The 10,967-nt window shown below is 39.4% G+C and overlaps 1 protein-coding gene across 1 annotated transcript in view; it reads left to right on the forward strand.

The window, feature by feature from the left end:
• Positions 1-3,779: 3,779 nt before the first annotated feature.
• Positions 3,780-10,967, forward strand: part of LOC135205179 (uncharacterized) — a 46,036-nt gene continuing 38,848 nt past the window's right edge. Inside the window, exons 1-12 of the mRNA XM_064235543.1 lie at positions 3,780-3,855; positions 4,505-4,711; positions 5,192-5,345; positions 5,699-5,795; positions 6,138-6,243; positions 6,607-6,767; positions 7,268-7,403; positions 7,702-7,840; positions 8,687-8,912; positions 9,718-9,939; positions 10,144-10,293; positions 10,518-10,734. Coding sequence (XP_064091613.1) covers positions 3,780-3,855; positions 4,505-4,711; positions 5,192-5,345; positions 5,699-5,795; positions 6,138-6,243; positions 6,607-6,767; positions 7,268-7,403; positions 7,702-7,840; positions 8,687-8,912; positions 9,718-9,939; positions 10,144-10,293; positions 10,518-10,734 — 1,891 coding nt within the window. The remainder of the gene's footprint in view (positions 3,856-4,504; positions 4,712-5,191; positions 5,346-5,698; positions 5,796-6,137; positions 6,244-6,606; positions 6,768-7,267; positions 7,404-7,701; positions 7,841-8,686; positions 8,913-9,717; positions 9,940-10,143; positions 10,294-10,517; positions 10,735-10,967) is intronic.

A 10,967-nucleotide genomic window follows, 5' to 3' on the forward strand; every position in this document is an offset into this window, starting at 1 on the left:
CTATATAATTACTATGTTCATTAATTTTATTCAGATTCGAATTCTACCGCTCTTAGTTCACTTTTTCTTTTTGAGTTACTCGTAACTAAACCCTGCGCATTTATCACTATGATGGTTTGTGTGTTTTCCTCCTTCATTTAATATGGGTAATAATAAGGATTTTCCATGTCTCTGTCCTATTCTGGTATGTTGTTTTTTCTTTTCTTCATTTCCAGAAATTCTGACATTAAAAAATCCAACTTTTTCCATAATATTTGATCTTCCTTCATCATAATTATTCATTTGTGTCTGAATCTGCAATTTTTCCCCCCTCGTATCTGCAATATCCTCTTGCATCATAAATACAGTTTCCTATCTCTTGAGTTGTATCTTGGAGCTGATGCTTGGAAATATTTTGCTGACACTGCATATCGCGGTGATGGCTTGCTTTTTTCTTTCACCTGATATTCTTTGTTCCTCCCTTTATTTGTTTCTTTCTTATTTTGGATTTTATTTTTTGATTGATTATTTAATTGATTTTGATTCATGGCTACAGGGTGCATATATTTATATTTTTTGTCGAACTTACATCCCTTTCCTTCTTTTAGGTTTTTGTATATTTTTGGATGTAGATCTCTGCAATCATCATCATAGCCATCTAGGTATGCACATTTACCATATATTTCATAGTTGTGACATACCTTAGGATGTTTGTAGTAACATCTCTCTCCGAATCTGGTAATTCCCTCTTTTTAAATGGTTGGAGACTTTGTCTTTCTTGTCTATTTTTTCCTCTTTCCCGTCATTGTGCAGATCTGAGTAGAGCCTCTTGGGGATTTTCTTTTGTGTTGTCATGTCGTAATTTATTTCTTCGTATATATGCTGCTTGATTGCCTCATATGTAGTATTAATGAGTATCTCTGCATCCATACTTTTATCTTGTTCTTTGTTTTCCTTATTTTTTTCTGTCATTTCAGTTTTGTTTACTTCTCTTCCATTTTCTTCTTCTTCTTCTTCACCCTCAACTATTTGTACATTCAGTCTTGATTTAACAACATTGTCTATCCAGATAGACATCGAGAGAAAAATATTCTGTATCTTTCTATATCTTGCATTACTTCAGCACATTGTGGATGCGTCGGAATGTTGCATGCAGAACATTATCTGGATCAGGTTTTGTGGATTAACTATGCATACCACGCCTTACACAGTTTGCATGCTTTTGGCATTCTTTTTCCTATTGCATCAATTAGGATATTCACAATGTTCACCTTATTCATTTTCTTTGTCGGAATATGTTGATTTATGTATATTTTCTTTATGAGTCTCTTGACCACTTGGATTTTATTTGGAACTTCTTCAATTATTTTCAAGATGTTTTCTGTTGATTTGTTCCAGTTTGAAGGATCATATCCTTCTAATATATCTATGAATGCTTTTGTATCTTTTTGGTTAGGGTTGTTGTTGATCTCATAGATGAGAAATGCCAGCTCCCTTCCTGCTACCTCATCGTATTGCGAATCTGCTAAACACGCTAAATTTCGCCATTTTTTTCCAAGCAAAATGGCACTGATAGAGAGAGAGAGAGAGAATATTCCATTCCTCTTCTTGCCTGAGAGAGAGAGAGAGAGAGAGAGAGAGAGAGAGAGAGAATACTCCTTTCCTCTTCTTGCCTGAGAGAGAGAGAGAGAGAGAGAGAGAGAGAGATAGGAATTACTCCTTTCCCTCTTGCCTGTAGCCTGAGAGGAGGGAGAGAGAGAGAGCGAGAGAGAGAGAGATCCTCCTCTTCTTGCTGAGAGAGAGAGAGAGAGAGAGAGAGAGAGAGAGAGAACGATCACCTTCAAAGAAAACCAGGACTCTTCTATGGGGGACTTTGTTAAATGATTCCCCCAGTTGACATCACTTTGTTTATTAGTTTTTTGGCCCCTTTATTTTTTTTGGGGGGGACAGAAATGGTTACCAAATATTTTCCCACTTACCACCTGCTAAAAGGACAATCTTCTACCGTTCAGAAAATATTTTATATATTTTTTATCTATTTAATATTAATTTATTTATCTATTTAATATTTAATGTGTTTCCCATTACCTTCTGTTACGTTTTTAAAATGAACAGCTTATTCTTTGGAAGCTTCTTGCATTGTAAGTTAATGGACTCTGTTGTCTTACACACACACATTATATAAATGGTATATATACATATACATGTTTGTACGTACGTGCATACACGCACGCGTTTATCAATACCCAGCCATCAAAATGAACCAACCTTTGTATAAGAAAACTAACACAAACCTTCCCAATGGCATTTTGCACTAACAAGGACACCATTAATTCGAGGGCTCGTACATCCCGTCGTTCAATTCCCCAATAATTGCTAAGAGGACTTCCAATATATCCTCAATTATAGCCTTTACGAATCAACCTTTGCTTGGTAGTTATATCCCATTCAATACCAATTAACTGAAGACTCTAATATGGGTGCTCCATTTCATTTTTTTATTTATTTATCTATTTTTTTGAGGGGGGGCGGGCTCTTACAGGGTTAGAAAATTGGACGCCATCTTCTTAAGTGATGTTAAAATATTCCATTTTTTCTCCAGAATGCTGGCAGATAACAAGCAGTGATCCGACCTCCAGCTTTCTCGGGCACATGCTAAAATCTAAGGTCAAATGCGCGTTGTTTCACCAACGAAAATTAAAATCAATACGCTACATTTTATGAGAAATCATTGTTCTGTACTGTTTAACATGTACGTTATTATTATAACTTTTTTTTGCATTTTCATTTTAATAAATAAATCATAACTATCCTATTCTGAAATTTCCGTATCTTTAACTCAGTGTGAAACACTTTTTCCAAAGCGATGCATTAATTGCTAATACAAGATGCGTTTGTGTGTTTGTGTGAGTGTGTGAGCATAACAGTGTATGTGTGTGTTGGAAGCATACCATAGTACCTCACACAAGCCATAAAACTTCACCTACAATCGATTACCTGATAAACCATTATCATCTTCGCCCATTTTGGCGTCCTTCTCGACCTAACCTTGGCCCCAAAGAGAGAGAGAGAGAGAGAGAGAGAGAGAGAGAGAGAGAGAGAGTTGTGACAAAAAACCTCGGGTCGAACCTCTTAGCCAATCAGCGCCCCCTTCCTTCGACACCTTTTCTGCTAGATTTTTTTAGACCAATTAGGAACGTTCCGTTGGAGGCTCTCCACTCCGTCAGCCGAGTTATCAGTCATTGTCTGAAGAGTCTTCCCTTTCACAGGACGCGACGTAGTTGCTTAAACCACCGTTTTGGGCCTGAGATAAACATTTCGAACGATTTAGTTCGGTTAAGGCTGGATTTGTGGCGCCGCGGAATAGCAGACGAACTGGAACTTTTTTCTCATAGATACCCAAGCACCGAGTGCTTGAGTCTGTTTGTGATGTCAGTCAATCACTGACGAAGCTTTTAAAACCAACACAAAGAAAGCCCTAATGAAGTTTCGGCGTTCTTTTAAGCGTCTAATTGATTAGTGACACGCTAACACAAAGGGCAGTAAGCGAGACTTGTGCACCAAGACCTGCTTATAGTGTGTATCTCGTTAGTGATTCGCCAACAAGTCTGCTTCCTTGCTTTTCCAATTAAGTTCCCCCTCGAAATACCTGTCCAGCTAGACAATAAGCGAATTAACAAGAACCTTTGATCGTTGAAGAAGAAGTTCCTCGCATATATTCAAAACTGAGATCTTAAACTAAACTGATTTATATCAGAAAAGTTGAGTGACCACAGATTCGTGAGAAAGGTTCCAACAAAATGGAAGAAACAGGTCATTATCGTCTCCTTGGATACCAGATCCTTCTTCTGTTCTTGTTGATAAGTCCATCTTACGGTAAGTTGTTTAGTCTCTGCTTTAAGTTATAATGGACGTGAATAGACCTCAATTTCCACGCTGAAGAAATTGAAGGGCAGTTGTAATACATTCTGCTGTGAATATGTGATGATGAAATTGCATCTGCGTTCCGGCAAACTGTAGATAAAAATAGTTTATTATTATTATTATTATTATTATTATTAATTATATCAACGTTGGGATGTAGCTGTTCAATCTAACTTTTATTTTGTTGTATTTTTGCACCGTCTTGTATCTACGTACTGTATTTGAATATGATCTTGAACAGAATTAAAGTATTTATTATTGCCCTAAGTTAGGTCAGGAAGGCAAAAAAGTCAAGGTAGGTCAGTCCAGGCCTTCTGGGAAAGGTTATAGGATTTCTCAAACTTAACCCTTTATATTACTTTGCAGAGTCCCTACGGCTCCTAGCTGCAAGCCCCTTCATTCCTTTCACAGTACCTCCGTTCATATTCTCCTTCTTTCATCTTGCTATCCATCCTCTCCTTAGAATTGTTTCATGGTTTTCCTCCTGTTACACCTTTCACTGTCAATTTCCGCTTCAACACTGAATGACCTAGTTCCTGGCCTGTGACCTAAACTCAAGTTCCAATTCCTAAACCTTTATCCTTTCCTTTCTTCATTCCAGGCGCTGCTGCTAGCCAGCAGATTCCAGTCCTCCATTTCCAGGAATCTGGCGAGCCGAGAAGCGACTCTTACGCCGTCTTTCCGCAGAGTCTGCCTAACCTAACGGAGTTCACCCTCTGCTACAGACTCTACGTCTTCTTCTACAGGAAGGAGATCGTGGTTGTGTCCTATGCCGTCAGCGACGCAGACAACAATGTCGTCAGGATTGGTGAGTGGGGTTCCTATAGGACAAATAAACAAACAATAGGCGTAGACAATGACAGCATTATATAGGGACATCCTACATTTTTAAAATCGAGAAAACCGTGTCATTAGGATTAGTGAGTGGCGTCCCACAGAAAATAAACAAATAAACAAGTAATATAAAAGCTCAGTTGGATCACCCCTGACTTTTAAAATAAATAAAAAACAAAGTAAATATTTATAGGATGATACATAACAGCTAATCATTCTACTTATACTGACTTATACTAGGATGTTGTCTACTTTTCCAAAATGATTGATTTATGCTAAAATGATTCATCTGAGCCTTTTTTTTAGCGCTGAATGACATCATAGGTCCCAGCGCTTGGCCTGAAATCTGTATTCAGTTCAACCACTTTCAACTTTAGAATATTCTTTATTCAATTTATTATATTATACCTTCTCTTAGATATTGATAGGACATCTTTGATTGTTTTTTTTTCAGACCACACTGGACAGGGGTTCCGCATGATAATAGCTGGGGCTCTCGATGTTAGTGCTGACGACCTTCCCTTGAGAACTTGGCGCCACTACTGCCTCGGGGTCAACCTGGTCACAGGGGACTGGGTCATGGCAATTCAGGGTCAAGTTACACTCAGGTGAGATTGATGTTTATGTCAAGAGTCTCCCGTAAGGGGGTAGTGGCGTGTCGTCCAATTCGTATTTTGGTAGGCCTAGACTATGGCAGTTGCGGTTTTTCTATGCAGTTTTACCTCCTGAACAAGAATCTTAAGTAATATTTATTCGAACGACTGTAATTAACCCCCCAGGGGCCAGTATTAAACACGGCGAAATACATTGGACGGCCCCCCTATCCCTAGTGGATGTCGTATCCGGGGTTACGTTCCTTGCGATCCGTGCGGACTGCTTCTGTAGAAATACCCGTATTTTTTACAAGTGTAAAGACCTGTACTGACCTGTTATCACAATGACCCCTTTTTTGTCTCTCCAGGCAAGAGAGGGACCCACGTCTGATCAACAGGGTCATCCAGGGGGGAGGATTGTTCGTCGTGGGGCAGGATCAAGACCTCCTTGGGGGCGGCTTCCAGGTACTACTACTACTACGTTTGAACTGGAAGTCAAAGTTATTTCCAGTAGTTTCAAACAACTTTCTCGGTCCATTTCCTGGAATCCCTTAAATATCTGTTACACCAAGACTGTGAAACCCCAGGGACATTTAATCCTCAGGGGCTATAGTACTAAACAAGGCGAAACGGCGTAGATGAATCGCTGTGTTTAGTACCAACCCCTAGGGGATATCAAATGTGTTTAGTACTAGCCCCTGAGGTGGATCGAATGTGTTTAGTACTAGCCCCTTGGATAGTCAAATGTTTAGTAATAGCCCCTCAGGGGTTCAAATACACTCAGGGACATCTCTGCTTTCTTCCCAGACGGAGCAATCGCTCTCAGGGGCTCTGGCCGAACTTCAGGTGTGGGACTACACCCTGGACGAGTTCACCATCGGACAGATAGCGAATCTGACTTCAAATTTGCAAGGTTGGTCTCTCTCTCTCTCTCTCTCTCTCTCTCTCTATCTATCTATCTATCTATCTATCGATCTATCTGTCTCTTTCTCTCTCAGTTAAGAGTTCTTAGTCACTGAAAAGCCATAAAATAGCCTCTCTTGTGATCCAAATCGTAGTCCAATCGCGCGTTCAATGTTTATCATTTAACTTCGTTATTTTACCATTTCTTCTATTGTTCTCGCTTCTTTACCTATTCCTATATACAGTCAATTATATCATCTTGCTACATACGTGCAAAGTGTCTATCAGTAATGATTTAAAATGAAAATATCATAAAAAATAACAAAATTAAATCTATGGCTGAACGCTCGCGTAATCCATTTTCCTTTCGTAGGTAACGTCATCAATTGGGAAGAAGCCGTTTGGGAGTTGAATGGCGCAGTCACCGAGCATTGTTTGGATAAAGACAAATTCCAGCGTTCTCACGTCCACTACGTGATGTTGGCCAAAAGGAGACCCTTCAAGGAGTCGATGCAGCTGTGCCAAAGCCTGAAGGTAAGAGACTATATAGACCCACTTTGGAATGGCGTCATGAGGACATATCTTGTCAGGTAGATTCGTATTACATTATTATCCTTTATCAAAAATCAGCCCCACAGACCATAATTGCACTGGTATCTTTACCCAATTTACTGAATAGTGGCTTTATTTTAACTATATTCAACTACTTTATCTACAAATTCGTCTTTGGTATGGATGCTAGGTCTATCTCTCGTGTTCAGTTTCATAAGAAAAAAAAAAACTCGGCTTAGAAAAGAACTTAGTAAAGTGCAGTAAAGTTCTTCTCAGCTTAAGTAGAAGAAGAGGAGACACTTAATAAAAGTGCCTCTCAGCTTAAGAAGTGGAAGAGACACTTAATAAAGTGCTTCTTAGCTTAAGGAGACGAGAGACTTAGTAAAACACGTTAAAACTCATATAATAAAGTGTTGTAGACCATAAACACACCAACAGAAACCAGCCATTATTATTATTATTATTATTATTATTTTATGCAGGGCAAAGTAGCCGCACCAACATCAGACAAAGAAAACCAGGAATTGTTCAACCACTCTGCTCCATATTACCCTCTGTGTAAGAATAACATAGGCTACATATACCTTTGGGTTGGCTACACTGACGCCAGAGTTGAAGGTAAGACTCTCTCTCTCTCTCTAAAGAGCCAGGTTGTAGCAGTTTAGACTAGTCTTAACGAATGATTACATTTACAAATCCTGAATAAAAGACCAGTTTTGAGTCTGATTTGTGTATACGTTTTCTAGAGGAGTAATGGAGGACCATATTAATATGCAAATGCCGAAATTATAGACTAAAATCGACCAATAAAAGTTAGTTCACTGCATTGAACGTAAAATAGGCCTATATAGGTTGGTCTCCATCTTCTTCTTAATCTTTCTTCACCTCCTCTTTCTTCTTCATCTTCTTCTTCCAGGCGAATGGGAAGACAGCAGCACGGGTCTTCCCCTCCAGTACGAGGGGAGTTGGAGCCCTTACGAACCGAACGGCGAGAGGGAGGAGAACTGCGCCACTCTTTATCACGTTACGGCCATGTGGAACGACATCACTTGTAGGTGAGTTAGTACGAAGACGCTCGATGCAAATTCCCTAGATGTACCTATACTCAGTGTTGCAATTGGTATGTGTTTACCCTCCAATAAGACTGCACAAAACCAGGGAAATAAGTGAAATTAGCGTATCTATTTGTAGTATATATACATATTAGAGCAATTTTATCATTATTGCATTACTATGACAATTAGAATTCATGGAAACAGTTTGTAAATGCATCGGCGTATGTGTGAAGCTCCACTAGATAGGCAACGATGCCTATAATAGCATTGCGCCAGCCCAACCGCTTTTTTTTTTTTTTTTTTTTTTTTTTTTTTTTGTTTTTTTTTTTTTTTTTTTTTTTGCAATGCACCTAGTAGGATAGGTAAGTTAAATGACTTCTAGTAGGTAATTTGGGTGTGGGAAACATAATGAAATTATTTTCAAGATGATTCTATGGTTAGTTCTTAAGATATGGTAGCCAGCTTGTTCAGGGAACGACCCCATACTTGGTTATAGTAATTCCGGAATAGTGACCCGGATGAATATTGCACCATTCTTTCCAAAATAAAATAAAAAAATCATAATATTTGTAAATAAAGAACTTTATCCATGAATTTATTACTAATTATGCATCTGCATTCGTTTCAAAATTTTGATAATTGAAGGGGATATTGTTAGTGGTACTTTTATTGCTTATTAAAAGTTTTTTTTTTTTTTTTTAATCATTTTGGAAAGATGATCGTGCAGTGATCATCCGGTCAGCTTGTATGATTTTCAGCCTTTAAATTTCCAACTTTTCCGTAAATAGTAATAATAATAATAACCTATTAGAAAATAACAATAATATGAATAATCTCTCCGAACAGCCGCGCCCTAATGTGCACAGTCTGCCAATTCGAACACCAAGTCAAAGTCGAAATCCTGGGCCTCTGTGAGAGGTCGGGCCTGGATGCCCACTACCTCCTCGCGGGGGAGATGAATGGCCGCCCGTTCTTCTCGGGCAACAGGACTTCCAGGATATTTTGGTGCCCACAACGCGGGGCATGGGTCATGGATTCCCTCTGGGACAACAAGACTATAGGAGTTATGATGGTGAGTGAGGAGTTTTTTGTAGGTGATACATAGATAATATTTGGGATTATATTGACAATATATTTTCACTTGCTCGGGGGAGTAAGCCTACAAACTACATTGTTGCTGTTGTTGTTCTTGCTGGTATTGTTGGGGGGAGGGGGGTTAGGAAAGTCTAAAAATGTCTGAAAAAGGCTGTTTTGCATTGAGTTCAAGATACAGGAATTTTAGAATATTTATGATTTATTTATTAGAATGAAAATGTAAAAAATAATTAATATGCGTGTTAAACAGTACACAACAATGATTTCTCATAAAATATAGCGCATTCATTTTAATTTTCGTTGGTGAAACAATACTCTATTTGACCGTAGATTTTAGCATGCGCCCCTAGTAAGCTGGATGTCTGATCACACCTTCTTATTTTTATATATATTATGATTGGTTATTTAATTACATATCTTTAGAGGGTCATTTTACATTTATTTTAATTGATGATTTAATAATAAGTTAGTTATATATATTATGTTTATCTATTTAGTTAATATCTTTGGAGAGTTTTTTCAGTTATTTTAATGAATATTTATTAAGGTTCATATTCCTTAATATCTATGTCATCGACTTCTCTCTCTCTCTCTCTCTCTTCATTTTCATGTATGTCCCTTTTCCAGGGTTTTCCAGTCTCATTCCTCTGCTGTTTCCATAGCTGCTACTTTTGTTCTTGTTCCCATCTTGTCAAGAACAGAAACTCCTTTAATCTTACAGAAATGGCAGTGAAGACTGAGTTAAGTCATTAATGATCAACTTTCATCTACAATTCTTCCAGCCGATGGACGAAATAGAGGGAATCCTACCCATGGGCTCCAACCTGTGGGAATTCAACACCCAGCTCTGCCCTGGGGCATCGAAGGTGCTGGAGCTGACAGTGACGGCTTGCGGATCTGGGTACTACACCTGCGGCGAGGGCAGCTGCGTGCCCCTACACCGTCGCTGCGACAGACGGACGGATTGCCCGGACAGATCCGACGAGGAACACTGTAGTATATTGGTATGTACCAAAATCTAGGCACAATATACATATATGTATTTGGCCTAAATCACCTGCAGTAAGGTTAGACAAAGTCATTATACAATCTGAAAGTGAATGTGATGTGTGATATTGATATCATTATCAATCTCTCTCTCTTTCTCTCCTTTATATACCAAATAATCAGAGCCTCAAAATCTTTCTTTTTCTGAACCCACCCCCCAGGGGATCTCCAATGGGTACAGGAGCGAGATCCCTCCCTCCAATCGAAATAACGATTCTGCAGCCCTACCCGTGTTGGTCTGGGTAGATATCCTGGCCTTGACGTCAATCAACACCATCCAGATGGAGTTTACTGTGGACTTCATGCTGAAGGTGAGAGGCAAAGTCTGGTTCTTCATCCTCCACACTTTTACCAACCCAGTCTTTGAGCCTGGGCTACATAAAGACACCTCTTGCAATCCCTCACACTTCTGGTTCATCCTCCACCTTTGACTCGCCTATCCTTGGATTTAACTCACCTATCCTTGGAGCCTAGGCTATATGAAAACACTAAAGTACCTCTCCCAACTGCCTCTAGGTGAAACTATAATTTCCAGATGGCCTGGCACGACCAGCGTCTCTTCTACTACAACCTGAAGGAGGAGGTCGATCTCAACAACCTGGCTAACGAGGAGAGGGACAGGATATGGACCCCCTCGGTCTCCTTCACGAGCGCCCGGGGGAACAGCCACACCGTCTTGGACGAGGAGGCGAAGATCCACGTCCTCAAAGGGGGCAAGCCATTGCGCCCTTCGGCCTCGTACGCTCATGAGGGTAAGGATACTTCTGGATTTGGTGACTTGAGAAGTTTATTTGTTGTGCTCCGGAAGCCTACCAGTTAATGATGCCTCAGATTTCTTAGTGGTTATGTTACCATGGTACAATGATCAAACGTAAAAGCTCGTTGGTTGCAGTTATGCGGTTATAAAAATAATTGCCTTTTACTCTTCTCATTTCTGATGGTTCTCTTAACATGTCCTCACTAGTTACATTTCTTACAAGTGTGT

This window comes from Macrobrachium nipponense, chromosome 49 (assembly GCF_015104395.2).
Source record: "Macrobrachium nipponense isolate FS-2020 chromosome 49, ASM1510439v2, whole genome shotgun sequence".
Taxonomy (NCBI): Eukaryota; Metazoa; Arthropoda; class Malacostraca; order Decapoda; family Palaemonidae; genus Macrobrachium; species Macrobrachium nipponense.